This window comes from Equus caballus, chromosome 9 (assembly GCF_041296265.1).
Source record: "Equus caballus isolate H_3958 breed thoroughbred chromosome 9, TB-T2T, whole genome shotgun sequence".
Lineage (NCBI taxonomy): Eukaryota > Metazoa > Chordata > Mammalia > Perissodactyla > Equidae > Equus > Equus caballus.
The window spans coordinates 7,762,178-7,778,250 of record NC_091692.1 but is presented as its reverse complement, the minus strand read 5'-3'; the positions used below and the strand labels follow the sequence as shown (position 1 = coordinate 7,778,250).

The 16,073-nt window shown below is 48.1% G+C and overlaps 1 protein-coding gene across 2 annotated transcripts; it reads right to left on the bottom strand.

Moving 5' to 3' along the window:
• Positions 1-529: 529 nt before the first annotated feature.
• On the bottom strand, positions 530-4,451 carry HEY1 (hes related family bHLH transcription factor with YRPW motif 1). 2 transcript variants are annotated; one of them, XM_001914859.6, is made up of 5 exons: positions 4,113-4,451; positions 3,780-3,855; positions 3,564-3,647; positions 3,214-3,295; positions 530-2,302 (listed from the first exon to the last, which is right to left on the bottom strand). In XM_001914859.6, exons 1-5 carry the CDS (start codon positions 4,199-4,201, stop codon positions 1,719-1,721), a joined length of 915 nt encoding a protein of 304 aa, XP_001914894.3. In that variant the 5' UTR covers positions 4,202-4,451; the 3' UTR covers positions 530-1,718. The 2 variants fall into 2 exon arrangements, with proteins under 2 accessions (XP_001914894.3, XP_023504193.1); XM_023648425.2 differs by having other exon boundaries at positions 3,765-3,855; positions 4,113-4,371.
• Positions 4,452-16,073: the final 11,622 nt, after the last annotated feature.

The window sequence follows — 16,073 nt, the reverse complement described above, 5'->3', positions numbered from 1 at the left end:
AATTACAGCCTGCCACTGCTCACGGCGACAGACTCCTGAGCCCCTGCACAGGGTCTCAGAGAGAGCAACGTCTGGCTTTTCTTGTTTTGTAGTTTAAAAAAAACAAAAGAAATGAAATATATTTTCTGTTCTCTCAGCATAGAACTGAGCACGCGTTAGGCCCTCTCTGCAGATACTTGTCGAACGGTCAACAGAGTTTTGAAAGACGTCATCAGAGTTCCTTCCCACCCGTCAACCCCCAGGCTGCCTTCAGGTTTCCTAGTCGGTAAACGATCAGCTTAGGGCCAGGTCATCCGACATAACAGCAAAAAGCTTCTGTCCCTCTGTGGGAGTCAGGCCAAAGCTCTGCCCTGTCATGAAGTCAACTTATTCAACAGCACAAATTCGCACGCACACTTTAGAATCCCAAGAGTAATGAAACTGTTAAAGACGAGAAAACTGACGACCAGGCAAAAGGAAAACAAAAGAAAATTTATCTTTTCTTAGCCAAGAGAGGGAAAGACCAAGGTATGTAAGACACACAGCAGGATAGTTTGTTCTTTCTTTTTTATTTAGTCACAACACATCAGCACAACAGAGGTCAAGCCCAGTTCAGTGGCGGCCGTTTGGACTACACCTGCCAAAGGAACAAAGCTGTAAAGTGACGCATTTACAGCCCGAATCGAATTAAATAAACCCAAAAGAAGGCAGCAAAGCCCTTTTAAATATGTCAACGACCACGTATCCATGCACCAAAAAGGAAAACACAACATGAAAATTTCCAGTTAAAAGAAAACATGGCAGTTGCAGGAAGAATGAGCTTATGCATTTCACGGGTTCCACTGGACTCTTCGATTGACCACTGCAGCACCCGGGATCACTCGGCCATGTTAACGTCTGTGAACCTGAGACCCCGTGAGATTAAAAATTCATTGCATTGCTTGGGACTGGTAAATGCAGGCATATTCTCTGTAATCATCTTCAGTCTCCCACTGCCAGCTCCACCTGGACACCTAACCTACAAGTGGCTGTCTCCTAACTAACCCAGCACTGTGAGTCCTGGCAGGTGACAGCAGTTGGTCATAGGGATTCACGGCCCCTGATGGTTTCTACATTCACCTTACTGCTGTAGGAGGCAGAGAATTAACTAGTCTTCTTTCTTGGATAAAGCTGATCATCTGATTTGTCAACGCTTTGTTCAGAAATATAAAATTCATTATAGTTCCCCCCCAAAAAGAATATTATTTATACAACACCTTAATTGTCAAAATATTAACAAATAGCATCACGTTAACATTGAGCATAGTGGTTTGGAAAATTAATTCTAAAAACAGACTGTAACTATACAAGGAGAAAAACAGACCAAAAATACTAAATGTTAAAATTCCCAAAACTTTGAGGCAAAAATGGAATCATCCTTAGACAGATAAGTTTACAAATTAAATTCGGGACAGTACAAACCTATCACCGAGTGTTGGTTTATACCGACTATTTCGACTTAACGTCTGGAACGAAATTTAACAACTAGTTTTTAAAAACTGCTAATACATGACATGATTAAAAAACATTAAAAAAGAAAAAGTAAACCAACAAACCTTTAGTCTTTCAACACAAGTTATCTGAAAGTGTACCTTTTTTCTTTTTACTTTTACTGACGACTTTAAGGTGATGTTGGCAAGAGCCCCCAGCTCAGCTGGGATTTTAAGCTTTCCCCTCCCCCATTCTACAGCATCAGTTCTTTAAAAAGCTCCGATCTCCGTGCCCCAAGGTCTATAGGGCTTGCCAAGGTTTGCTGCCTGCGTGGGTGCCGAAGGGCTCAGTGCATTGGGAGACAGTAAGTGGAAGGAGCCAAATGAGAAGGGGAAGGCGGAGAGGGAGGCCACCGACGAGAGCAGAGGCGGCGAGAGTTTGGAAGTGGAGGTGACCACGGGGAGCACCGGTCCAAGGCCGCCGCCAGGGGGCGCTCGCAAGGCAGGCGCCTCGGGATGTGCCGAAGCCAACCTGCCCTGGTGATGCGGTTCCGTGGGCGAGGCCGTGGTACCAGTGTTCCCGTGGCCGTTCTGGGGCAGCAACAGGGGGTGCGCGACGTGCGGGTGATGTCCGAAGGCGCTCCCCCAGGGAATGTGTCCAAGGCCCGCGTGGGCGCCGCTCGCCGCTTCCCGCTGGGAGGCGTAGTTGTTAAGATGCGAGACCAGACGAACTCGAAGCGGGTCAGAGGCATCTAGTCCTTCAATGATGCTCAGGTAACGGGCAACTTCCGCCAGGCATTCCCGAAACCCCAAACTCCGATAGTCCATAGCCAGGGCGTGCGCGTCAAAATAACCTGAGGAAAAGAACAAAAGAAAAACCTCAGGGCTTTGCTCATTTCCCGCATTTCTGCAACCCCAAAGGCAGCCCTTCCTGGCAAATACCTACATCCTTAAAAAACGGCATTCACAGGCTCTTCTGAAAGTCCAAATACTTTGGAATCCACCAAAATCTTTGCATTAATCAACATGAGAAGTATGTGTTTGCTAATGCAAGTTCAAAGCCCAATTAGAAGCGGCCTAGCAGAAATTGGAATTATACCCTACCAGCAGATGAAACTATGTTCATTCCTTTAATGTTTTCCCTCAACAACAACAAAAAATACATCAAGGACAGAGAAACCACAGAGCAGTGAAATTCATTAGACACACAGATGTAAGTTATCATCGTGGAGCTTTTAGGCTCTGGGTCCTGAAGAATGCATTTTCCCGCTGGAGACAGACACACAGACCTTGGTCCTCCCTCCTTCTGTTAGCTTTTCCCTACTTAACCACAACAGGTTTCTTTACTCAAGAGTCATGCGGCATCTCACTTTTCAAAAATTCTGTTTATGAAATTAGGACCATATACCTTTTTAAAAAAAAAAAAAAAAAGCTTTTTCTCAAAATGGCAATCAACAAATGTGATGAGAGCTACCAGATTTTAATCAGGGTTGGCACAACTTCAGGGCATCTAAAATATAATAGGCATTTGCCAAAAGAAGGTGCATTAGCTTAATTTGCAGAGGGTTTAAGTGATGAATTCGCCCGAGAAAAAGCTACCTACCTGCACTGGAAAATGCACTGACAGGCAACTGCACACACCGTTCTCTCCCCACCCCCAAAGCGCACAGTAAAAATAAGGCGGCTACTGCACCAATCCCAGCCTGCGGCAGCTGCTCTCTCTACCCCGGGCACTCAGGGCCCCCACCCGACTAGTGAGAGGTACCTTTCCCTCCGGCAGTATGCAGCATTTTCAGGTGATCCACGGTCATCTGCAGGATCTCGGCTTTTTCTAGCTTAGCAGATCCCTAAGAGAAGAGAACAGCAAAAGATTGACTTGGCACCAAGAGCCTTTGGGAAACAACTTAAAATACATATGCTTTGTAAATCGTAAAAGTACAGATTAAGACAAAATGAGTTGCCTCCGCAAAACATGTTGGAATCTGCGTATGAATTTATCTCCTCAGCACAAGCAACACGGCTGTTTTTCCAAGACACGGATAATTCCAAGATTAACGAGGGGAAGGATTCAGAAGGTGTGGACAGCTACGCTGAGAGCTCTACCTACTTTATTACCTGCTTCTCAAAAGCGCTGGGTACCAGCCTCCTCAGCTCTGATAAACTGTTATTGATCCGGTCTCTTCGGCGCTTCTCAATGATCTGCAGAAAGCAGGCAAAAAAAAGGAGGACATTTCCATCACGACCGTAAATTTCAAAGTGAAGAAAGGTGGTTCTTTCCGTTAATCAATAACAAAACAACATTTTTAAAAGGAGCACCGTAAAGGGACTCACGCCTCTCCGTCTTTTCCTGGCCAAGATCTGTGAAGATGTCGTTGGGGACATGGAACCTAGAGCCGAACTCAAGTTTCTGAATGAGGGGGGGAAAAAAAAAACAGGAATCGCAGTTAAGCCAGGAGAGGCGATCTGAAGGGTCGCCCCCGCCCTCCCCACACTCAGACGGTTTTGGCAACTTGGGCTGGAAATCCCTCACCCCCGCGGCGGCCGGTCCGAGATGCGCAGCGGTCCGCGCGGGGCACCGGCGCGCCCCGGGCCCTCGCCCGCTGTCACCGCGGCCAGCCGGCGCTCGCCTCCCGCTCCGGCTCCGCTCTGCCGCCGCCGACTCACCCATTCTCATCCGCACTCTCCTTTTCCACCTCGATGGTCTCGTCCAGCTCGCTATCCGAGGAGCTGTACTCCGGGTGGGCTCGCTTCATGCTGGCTGCGCGGGGACTCCGGGGGTGGGTCGGCGCGGCGGGCAGGGAGGAGTTAACAGCAGCGACGCCTCTCCGCGCTCGGCTGCTCGCGTTCCGCACACACTGATCCCGCTCACGCCCTGCCTCCGGTTAAAACTCAACCATCCCTTTCCCACGCTGCGCCCCTTCCCAGGGCCCTGGGGAGGGCGGGGGGGGGAGGAGCGGGCGGGGGGCGGGGCGGCGGCTCCCGGGCAACGGCCTCGCCTCGGCCAATCCGGCTTCCCGCTCCGCTGATTGGCAGGCGCTCAGGGCAGGGGCGGGGCCGAGGCTGCGGGCCAGGGCGAGCCCCGCCCCGCCCTCCGCGCCCGCCCCTGGCCGGCGGCGGTGCGTCGGCTCCGCGGGGGCTCCGGCGGCCTCCGCGGGGGCAGGAGGCGGCGCGGGCGGCGGCGGGCCGGCGGCAGGCAGGCGGGGGAGGCCGGCCCGGGCCACCAGCCCGCCGGGGGCCGCGGCCCCGCCCCGCCCCGCGCGCCCCGATTGGCCTGGCCGCGCGCCAGGGCCGCGCCTGCAGCGCCGCCGGGGAGCCGCACGCGCCGCGGGCCGTGGGAAAGTGCCGGCGCCGGGGCCGCCAGCCAATCCGGGCGGCCGGTGGCGGCGGCGACGGCGGCCGGGCTGGCGGCGGCGGCGGCGGCGCGGGGCGGCTGCATGAATGGAGAAGAATGGGCGGGGGAGCGGGGCCGCGCGAGGGCGCGCCGGCGGGGCAGGCGGCCGCGGGCCGGGCCCCCCGTGTGAACCTGTAATCGGAGCCTGGGCGCCGGGCGGCCCCAGAAGCCGCTATCCGCGCCGCGGGGCTTCTGGGCTGCGGGGCCGCCCGTGCCCGGCGGCGGGAGGCGCGCGCCGCTGGCCCAGCCGGCCGGTGCACCTGGCCGCGCGGCGCGGCGGGTGCGGGGCGCCGGCGGAGCAGCCGCCCGGGCGCCGGGTGCGGTGGCCGCCAGCCCGGCGGGGGGCAGGCAGGACGTGGTTTCGGGGAATGTTCTGTTTCGGTTTCTGGGGCCATGTCCCCGCGGGCAGCCGATCTGGCTTCCGCAGTGGCTCCCCAGCTTCCAGGATGGAATGGAGTCCCCCGTGCATCTCATTTCCGGGGAAGTGCAGCGCTTGTTTTCTAGGCTGAGTAGGGGAAAAGGACCCCTGGGGAGAGTCATTCTGTTTTTTGGGAGGTTTTTTTTTTCTTCAGGCGTTGGCGGCCAGATCCTCCCAGCGGGCGACAGGGTGGCGGGGCCAGGCTGCGCGTTTGCGTCTGCGGCCGCCCTCGCGGCAGGGCGCACGTCTCTGCCGGTAGACGCACGCACCCTGCACTCCGCCCGCCCTGGTGGTGGCCTGGGGTAGCCGGGTGCTACGTGAAGTCCCACGAAACCCCAAGAAAAGAGTTTTTAAAAAAAAAAAAAAAAAGCCAAGTGTATATCTCGCACTGATTCGTGATTCGAGGATTCGTGGATGCAGCCGGACTGGTGGTTTTGCATTTGGAAGTGCAGCTTTTGCTGTCCCTTCCGGAGGAGCAGAGCAATTCGTGCTCCTCCGAGGCCCCCCTCGTGGCTGCCCATCTTGCCGCCCTGTGAGAGAGGGAACGCTTGATAAGTCGATCTGGTTGAGGATAACACAGATTTTCTCGCCTTTGCAAATAGCTTCGCCGTTTATATCCCTCCCTCATTATTGATCTCAGTGCCATCTTAACACCTTTTGGACGTCACACACTCTGAGTGGCCTCGGCCTAATATGTACGTTCTTTCTCAGCCCATCATACCGTCCCCCCCCCCCCCCAACGTGTTATGCCACGTCCTGGCTCCTGGAGACCTCTTACTCCACTTCACCATCACCTCCTGCCCCTTGCTCTTCCTTCAGCTCTCCTCTGCATCTTGTCTAGGCTGGGCACTTCCATCAACCAACTCGGATTTGTCCTTGCGGGGACACCAGGCGCCCTTGCTCCCTGATCTGCCACCGCGTACCACTTTTCAGTGTCCATCCAAGATCAGTCCCGCTGTTTTCTCTGCTCCTGCTCGCCGGTAGCAGAGCTCTCTGGGGGTTCCTATAATCGGAGAACTACAAGTTCAGCGTCCCGTGCTCCTTGCCACCCACCACAGTCTTCAGTCAAGCCCGTCATTGCCACCTGCCTCTTCCGTCCCAGCACCTGACGTCCAGGCATAGGAAACCACCCACCCGCTCCCCTCTGCCTTCCAGAAGTCCCTCTGACCTTCAGTTTCTTCCCCCAAAGTGACAGGCCACCCTGCCCCAAAAATCAGTGTGTCCACTATCCCACTGTGGTTCTGTAAATTTTCCCAGCCTCTGGAATCATCGGCCCATTTCTGCTGCCTTGCCGAGGCGTGGACAAGCTGCAGACAGGTGGGTGCAGGAAAAGACAAAGCGGGGTTGAGGATTCCTGCCCCCACATGCTACCTAAACAAAATATTTCTCTCACGTTCCATATTACTTTTCTGTCAAAAATGGGGGTCTACATTAAAATTTTACATTTCCTGTGTTGCTTGACTTTGACTGTCTCACGTTCGCCCATCCAACAAATACGTACGACTGTCTGCTGTGTGCCTGGCCCTGTGCCACAGCCTGAGGATGCAATGGTGACCCAAGGTTGTGGGGCCCCTGCCCTCTTAGAACTCACATTCAAGGGGGGAGCTGGACAATACACAAGTGAAACAGTAGAGGCGCGTCCTTGTTTGAAAGCACCTTTCGATCAGGAAATACAAGCAGGTGAGGAGACCTTACGAGGACAGGTCAGGCCTTTGCTGAGTTTGCAGGGGACTTGAGAACCAGGTGGTCAGTTAGGGCCAGGGGAGACGTGGTCGAGGGCCCTCCCTTGGGTGGTGGAATCAGAGGAGGGGGTGGGAGTGAGCGCGAGGCCCTGTGTCCCCCACTGGCTGTGTAGGGGGATCCATCCCTGGGGGCTCAGAGGAAAGAACTGCTGTCAACTTCTTAGCTATCCCCTGAGCAAGGTACAGCCTGCCCACTGGACTCCCCTGCAGCCTGAACAGGGCTGCCCAGGCCCAGCCCCTCACGAATGGGCCTTTTTCCAGCAGAGGGGCTGGGGGAGTGTTGTTTTTCATAACTCATCTGTCCTGAGGTACTAGCCTTTTCAAATTCCACGCAGGCCCATTTCCTTGCCTGGTCTGTGGAGTCTGGATTTAATAATTTAAGTCCAGCAGGTTTCCTTTCTGCGTGTCCTCATGCAGAAGAGATGCTCCAGTCGCCCCGGAAGAGACAGATGCTCCAGATGCAGGAAATCACTCACAGGGCCAGCCCAGGCAAGGCCTCCCCGGAGCAAGAGAGCTCCTCTTCAAGCCTCGGCTCCAGCACTTCTCTGCGGAAGAGGCTTACGGGTGGCACACTGGCTGGAAGGGACACCAGCAGGACCGGGTAGGGGACCGCCCAGGAAACAGCCCTGAATCTCCAGTCGTCCACTCAGCAGAGCCTTCTTGGCCTCTGTGCAGCGCCCTACTTTGGTGTCTGGACGCAGCCCCTTCCCTGTCGGATTGCTAGTGAGTGCCGGCATTGCAAATGGTGTGCAGAGGCGGCCAGGGATGACACCAGCAGCCCCCAAAAGGAGAGGGGCTGCCTCACTCTGGACTTTTAGACTAGTTGCTTTATCCATTCTGAGGCAAAACGCCTTTGTTAAAACAACTTTTAGGTGAAGCCAGGCAGTGTTTGAACGTGCAGGTCTTGCTTGTTTATATATTCACTCAACAAACTAGTATAAAGGCCCTAATATGTGCTGGGCGCTAAGCCAGGCCTGGAGCAATGAGTTGAGAAGCCACAATCTCTTCAGCTGCTCTCAAGTGTGTGGTAAAAACACGGTCAGATCAGCTGCTTAACTGCACCACAGGCCAGTTACAGCCTAAGTTCTGCTCTCTGTAAAATGGGGATATTAATAATAATTATTCTCCAGTCACAGATTAAATAAGATTATGTAAAGCATCTTATATGTCACTTGGACCTTAGTAAACACTAAACAGCAGCTGTTATTAGCTATTCATGTACCTGATTTACCAGTGAGTAAACCCACTGAGCACTGGGCTACCCCTCCATTTTCTGCTGATGCTCTGTTACACATCTGATGAGGCTGAAAGGAGGAATAGAAAATTATCTAGTAATTGGATATGTTAACAACAGTGTCTCTAGAAAGTAATATCCTTTTAAGTTGATGAGAAAGAACCAGTGCGCCTTATTCAGAGCACTAGATTATTTCAAGGAGAGCTAAAAAAGAAGCATCTGCTGTTCATTATTAGTGAAAGTTGTGCTTTTTGAGTCTCGCACTAAGGCACATCCCCTGAGCACGCAGGGCTATAAATATGTGTATCAATAAGTTGTGTGCTTACAGAGTTCCGAGAGGGCTTCCTTATGAGAATATTCCAAATCAGAAACCACAAGATAGCGTCACCCCAAACTGTCAACCAGAATTTTGCTTAAGTGCCAGTCGTCCTGGGTTCCTCGTGCCTGCTGCTTTCCCTAGACGCTGTTTCAAGCGCCGGATTGCCTCGTGGCACGTTGTGCCATGCCAAAGTGCGCTTGCACTATCAGCTCCCCTAATTCAGGTCAGATGTCAGACTCCTTCGCGTCCGCCCTGGGGGAACCGCTTCACTGGAAACCCAGCAGGCGCAGTGTGGGATGGTGGGAGAAGGCGAGGGCTCCCGGTTGCCTGCTGGGGTTCGAGTCAGCCTTTCCTAGCTGTGTGACCTTGAGCCCATGACCAGACCTCTCTCCTCTGAGCCTCAGTTTCCTCATCTGTAAAATAAGAATAATCCTTCAGGGTTCGTTTTGTTTTGTTGAAAGGTAAGAGGAGACAAAGGGTTTTATAAAATACCATACAGATGTTGTGCCTTGTGCTTATGAGCTACGATGATGATGACGATGGTAACGGGGGCTGCTTCATCCTTGGCTTTGCTGGGCTGCCTGTGAGGGTGCTCCTGTAGGTTTCCAGGCTCCTGCCAGTGAAGTCCTTCAGAATGGGCCACTCTGTCTTTTCAGAAAAAAGATATTTAAAATGCCAAAGTGCATTTCACAGAACATTAATCTCTCCAGATTCTCTGTAAATAAAAGAATCTGTTTTCAAATGTGTTTGGGAAACTCTTGGAGACCTCGGGACACGTGGGAGCGTGAAGGGCTCTGAGAAGTCCCTCCTAAAGAATTCTCCTTTATGTGTGTCTGCCTCAGCACGTTCCAAACTCAGCAACCATAGAACCCTTTTTTCCAATAACGTCTGCTAATATTCCACGGAAACAGCATCCCCAAGGAACAGATTTAGGAAAAGCCTGTCCCACCATAAAGGTGGATGCATTTTGCTTTTGATGGAAGACCCCTGACCCACAAGAAAAATTAAATGAAGCATAAGTGAAAAGAAACAATATAAAATATTATTGCATCCTGGATGTATCATTTGCTTTGAAAGTTCTTTGCAGACTAATCTGAGATCAATTCCTTCAAAAACTGTTAAATAGTTTTTGATAGCAAACATTTCTATGGCACTTACCAGATGTCAGGCACCGTTTCAAGAACTTTACATATAATTACTTAAATCCTCACAGTAATGCAGAAAGGAAGAATTTTAGAATTTCCTGGTTTTAGAAGAGGAAGCCAGGCACAGAGAAGTAGATTTGCCCAAAGTCGTATCCGAAACCCTGCTACTGGCTTGATTCCGTGACATCCTCTTTTCCTTGAAGAGTGGTGTACAGTGTATTCTTTTCTCAATTAAAATGATGTGAATAGTAATTTACAACATATTATTTTCTCAATTAAAATAGTTCAGATACTAATTTTCAGTGTATTCTTTTCTCAATTTAAATAATTCAACTTTTTTTTATTTTAAGACACTGACTTCACTTTCAAGACAACTCTGGATATAAATGAGATAAATCTCGGAGTGTCACAAAAGGAAGTTTGTGAATCATTAGTCCTTGGAATTTGTGCCAAGCTGTATTCAGCGGAAGTGAAGGCCTATTTTCTCAGGTTGCCTGATGCCCGTAAAATACTGTGACAGCTGTGTCTTACAACTTCCTTAGATCCCGTTTCTAAGATTTCATAATTTAGTACTTTTGTGTTCACAGATATTTATTATAGAACTTTAAATGATTAAAATTGGAAGTATAGCGGGAGGTTCCAGGTGAGCCCCACACTGGAACTCACAGAGTGTGTCCTTGGAACCAGTGGGCTGTCACCTCTAAGCTGTCTGTTTGCATGAATTGACACACCCTGAAGCTTTGGTTTCAGGTTGAAAGGAACGTTGTTGTTGTTGTTTCATTTTGTTTTTTTACCTTTTCATTCAGGGGCCCAGGACAGAGATGAGGAAGAGGGAATTGAGGGGACAGGTTTTGAGTCTCAGTAGAGAGAAAAGTTTGGAAGACACCAGAAGCTGAAGGAGCCGTTGGTATGATAGGTTATGCTGGTGCAAAAAACAACACTGATGGGCACCCAGGGGACAACATGCTACAGAGGTGGGCCAGGGTCATAATGCAGCCCCCACCTCACCCATACATGCATACTTACCACCCAGTGGTGCCCTGAGGGTGCAGGGTAATGCTCTGGTGGAAGACAGGCATGGGGGGGGGGGGGGGGGCCTGGTGAATTGGATCCTGTGCATCAATGAGGCACTGTCCAGGTGGGGCTGAGAACTTAGACAGAGGCCTAAGTCCAACAGTCAGGCAGGAAGGGTTCAGAGTCACTGTAATTTGGGCGTTAACATGAACTCATTTGTACTCAAAGGCTAGTGGGGCCAGCCAACATTCCAATTACAAGAGGAAAAGAAAACAAAGGTGTTTGCATATTCCTGCTATGGACTGAATTGTGTCCCCCCAAAATTCATATGTTGAAGCCCTAACCCCCAGGGTTATGGGATTTGGAGAGGTTTAGGAAGTAATTAGGTTTAGATGAGGTCATGAGGTCATGATGGTGGGGCCTCATGATGGGGTTAGTGCCCTTATAGGAAGAGACGCCAGAGGGCTTTCTCTCTCCTTCTCTCTCCTCTGCCATGTGAGGACACAATGAGAAGGCAGCAGTCTACAAGCCAGGAAGAGAGCTCTCACCAGAACCTGACCATGCTGCCACTCTGATCTCTGACTTCACCCTCCAGAACTATGAAGAAATAAATTTGTGTTGTTTAAGCCACCCAGTGTATGGCATTTTGTTATGGCCGCCCAAGCTAAGACAATGCCTATTTCAAAACTTATAGAATGTTAATGGATCTTTGTAACTAGGCATTTCTGTTATAGATGTGTTCTATTTCACAGCTTTTAAAATATATTTTACGTGTTAGTAATTGAAAGAGCTAATCAAAAGATTTTTACAAATTTTTCCCACTTAAGAGGCCTCATTTTTACAGCATCAAAGATATTTTCCTATTTTTCAATGACTTTTCTTTTTCAAATCCCTTACAATTATAAATTAATGAAACAGGGTAAGCTTCTTTTCAAATAAACAGCAAAGGGCTTGGTATTTCTGGTTAGTATCACCATTTAACAGGAGTTTGGGTTTTCCATCTGGAATCTTCCTGTCCCTTTCCTTTTTGAGCTACTCGTCAGATGACAATGAAATGAAGAGATGATTTCTCTCTCCTGAAAATCCGCATTGTAGAGAACGGGCCCTGTTGACCTCTTTCTGGCAGATGAGACAAATGAACCCAGGGCCCCTCTCTTTAGGCCTTCTGCCCATCTACTTGTCACCATACCAAATCTCCAGAATTCACTGTTACTAAGGTTTCCTTTTGCCAGTCTTGCAACTGTGGCCACCCCTCTGTGAACAACCTTCCCAGCACAGCGGGCAGATGGCTCCCCCTCCCTAAAAGTGGGCGCTGGAGAACACAACGGGCTTCCTCAGATCTCAATAGAATATTTAATTGAATAAACTTTTCTCTGACCATCGAAAAATGCTATAAAATATTTAGCTAGTTTGACTGTTTGGCTTTTATGTTTGTTATATTGTATTCAGTAATTATAATCCATGTTATATAGAATAAAATTAGTGTATTTTTCCACTGGAAAAAAAAGTAAGAGAAACAGAAATTTGGGTTGGCAGAATTTTTCATAGAGTTTAAACCCAGACCATAATTTTTGAACAGCAGAATGTATTCAGCTTTGAAGACACTTGATTCGTCCTGGCTTGTGTGTGCCGTCACATGTCATTGCTTCAGTCCTTATGCAATCATCATACTAAATATCTGAAGCACTTTTTAAAACTTTTTATCAAAAGTGCCTGACCTCCAAGTGTCATTTTCTGAGAATCCACAGCTCTGAGTTCAAAGTTTTTATTCTCTGTAAAATATGCCTCTTAGTGAATTCCCACACCCAGTTTTAAGAGTTCGTTTAATATTTTGTTAGTGTTAAGCAAGCCTAAAATGTTAAGGAATTTAAGTTCTCCTCAAACTGGTGACCCTAATCAAAATTTCACTCTGCTGTTGGCCCATGTTAAAACTTTTTAGTACTTAATTCCAACCGCCTTTGTTTCTAAAATTTCCCTTCAAAACACAGACTTCTGTTACTCTGCTAGTACCATTTATTGCCAGTTTGCAACATTTATTGATTTTTTCCTTGAAATTTGACTAGAAGAATCAATTTTTAAATAAATGTTATCTAATTTATAAAGCTTACCTTCTTTTATTCTTTCCCAAAAACTCAAGCCTTTCTGACAAGCTCCAAAGCACTTTTCTGGTCCAGCACATCTCTGCTAGATTTCACAGTGTGCCTGCTGAGAATTACTGCTGGTCAGTGCATAGTAGACATACATGCTTATTAAGCTGAGGTATAGAGAAAGGGAATAGAGTATCTTGAAAGAGAAGTTTCATTAAGAATTCTTTGGATTTTATCATTGTGAACTTAGATCCCCTTAAAATACACACACACACAAGATCTTGCTTTAAAATTGTTAAGTGTTAAGAGTTTTCGACACAAGACACCATATTACAGACTATAAACAGTCTTCCTTCTTGAATTGGACACTCTTAGGCCCATGACAGTAAACTGTGTGGATGCACCGAAAACCTTAGAGAAGACTGAACAAGAGCACATCATAGTGGCATCTTTGTCAGCATTTTCTCTCTGCTTTGCTTTTGTAACAAGACCCATGGGTAGGAACCCACGAGGCCATCCATATTGATTTCTAGCAGGAATTTTCATACTGCTTCATATTGCTTCTGGTCTCTAGGATGCACGTTTTTAAGTGCAAGCCAGAGAGTAAGAATATATCCAAGGATGGTGAGTAAAGAAAGAATTGGGCAGGATTAGACACGTCAATGCAATGGGTCAAGAGCAATTTGCTGCCCCTGTTCCCTCTACCTGCATTTGTGGCATTCATAGAGTTAGAGAAAACAGGAGAGGGTGTGGTGATCTGCACCATAGTGGGGAGAAGAGTACGTCAAGTGTAAGGAAACAGCAGGAGAGGAAGGCACCAGTGAAAAGAGATTACCATGCCCAGGAGGACAGAGAAAGCAAAACAGGATAAGATAGTCTAGATAGGTTCAGAAACAGAAGCGGGAGATTTTGAATCCCCATCAGAGAAAGTTGAGGTGGTACAAAAAGAATACACATATAGAAGAAGGAAGTCCTGGAGCTGGAATCTTCTAGGAATGAACCTGGATTAAGGCTATGGTTTCAGGGCTGGAAATAAAAAGGGAAAGGAATTCTGAAAGAACATTGAGCAATATTTGCCACGTCATTGGATGGAGGTGATACTGCCCTGCCAGGTGGTGAGTCAAGAATCACTCCCAGATTTCTTGATCTAAAATGGTGGTTGTCAACTTTTAGCATGCATCTGAGTTACCTGGAGGGCAAGGTGATGCTGCTGCTGCTGATCCAAGGACTACAGTTTGGGAACCACTCTTCTAGAAGACCATTTGTCCTTGCTAACAGAGAAACTTGGCTCTCATCGAGGATAGTTGAGGAGAAAACAAGTTGCTTGGCTTCAAGTCTATCAAAAGATCATGATTCGACCCAGCCGTCCCACTACTGGGTATCTATCCAAAGAACCTAAAATCAGCAATTCCAAAAGTCCCATGCACTCCTATGTTCATTGCAGCATTATTTACAATAGCCAAGATGTGGAAGCAACCTAAGTGCCCATCAACTGATGATTGGATAAAGAAGATATGGTGTATATACACAATGGAATAGTACTCAGCCATAAAAAAGGATAAAATCATCCCATTCACAACAACATGGATGGACCTTGAGGGTATTATGTTAAGTGAAATAAGCCAGATAGAGAAAGACAATCTCTGTATGACTCCACTCATTAGAGGAATTTAAAAATGTGGACAAAGAGAACAGATTAGTGGCTACCAGGGGAAGGGTGGGGTGGGGGGTGGGCACAAAGGGTGAAGTGGTTCCCCTACAACACGACTGGCAAACAATAATGTACCACTGAAATTTTACAAGGTTGTAAGCTATCATAATCTCAATAAAAAGTTAAAAAAAAAAGATCATGACTCCATACACAGTAGTCAGCTGTGTATCTGTGAAGTCAGCCAGGCTCTTTCAAATGATAAGAACTTTGTACTTTTCTAATTAACTCAGAATATATGTTAAATTCCTAAATTGAGCTATTTGAATTTGGGGATGGCTTTTTTGTTGGTAATAATGGTTTGATGTTTGTTTTAAGGAAATCACTACCTACTTGAGAAACCATGGGCTCTCCGAGTGAGTTTCCCATGGGAAGGGCTCCATAGAGAAGAAAGGAAGTGTTTGTTTCCCCTCTGTCAAATGAAGTGTTCAGGCCTCTGACACCCAAATAAATGAGCAAATAAAAGATAAAAGAAGAAAGGAGACCATCTTCGAATCTACAAAGGCAAAATAATTAAAAACTAGGAGAACATTGCAATGATAATAATAGAACTTAATATTACGTGTTAATTATATAAACAGAGAAACCGTGTTCCTCCAGGGCCTACTCCATCAGTTTGTATTGAACTATGATTCACTCAAAATATATACATATTCCAACTTCAGACCCTAGAACTGTGCTGTTTAGACCGGTGGTTCTCAAACGTTAGCAAGCATCAGAATCACATGGAGGGCCTCAGCAAATACAGATTCTTTTTTTTTTTTTTAAAGATTTTATTTTTTCCTTTTTCTCCCCAAAGCCCCCCAGTACATAGTTGTGTATTCTTCGTTGTGGGTTCTTCTAGTTGTGGCATGTGGGACGCTGCCTCAGCGTGGTCTGATGAGCAGTGCCATGTCCGCGCCCAGGATTCGAACCGACGAAACACTGGGCCGCCTGCAGCGGAGCGCGCGAACTTAACCACTCGGCCACGGGGCCAGCCCAGCAAATACAGATTCTTGGGTCCCACCCACAGTGTCTTATTCAGTAGATGTAGAGTGAGGTCAGGAATTTGTATTTCTAACAAATTCCCGAGAGATGCTGATGCCTCTCATTCAAGACCATACTTTAGGAACTGCTGGTTTAGATCTATAGTTCACAATTTAGCTAAATACTAGAATCATCTGTGGAGCCTTTTTTTAATGCAATTCTTATACCACGCCTCAAAACAATTAAACTCGGAATCGCTGGGGCTGGAACCCAGGCATCAGTATTTTTCTGAAATTCTCAGGTGATTCCAGGGTGTAGTGAAGTGGAGAATTTCTAGTTAGAGCAGTCGTTCTCCAACTTTAGTGCATATCAGAATCACCTGGAGGACTCGTTCAAACACAGATTGCCGGCCCCTCTTCTGGAGTTTCAGATTCTGTAAGTCTGCGTTGGGCCCGAGAATAAGCATTTCAATCAAGTTCCCAGGTGATGATGCTGTCGGTCCCGGAACCACACTTTGAGAACCATGGGTTAGACCAGCTTCAGTCCTGGCTGCACTTGGAATCTACTGGGGGATCTGGTATAAAATGCTGAAGTTAGCTGC

What these genes read in the sequence shown, in the direction of transcription:
- HEY1 (XM_023648425.2), bottom strand. Translation starts at nt 4,201, where the DNA reads ATGAAGCGAGCCCACCCGGAGTACAGCTCCTCGGATAGCGAGCTGGAC. An exon ending in CCAGCGCTTTTGAGAAGCAG is followed by an intron (nt 3,296 to 3,563) that starts GTAATAAAGTAG and finishes CTCTTCTCTTAG; the next exon opens with GGATCTGCTAAGCTAGAAAA. An exon ending in GCATACTGCCGGAGGGAAAG is followed by an intron (nt 2,303 to 3,213) that starts GTACCTCTCACT and finishes TCTTTTCCTCAG; the next exon opens with GTTATTTTGACGCGCACGCC.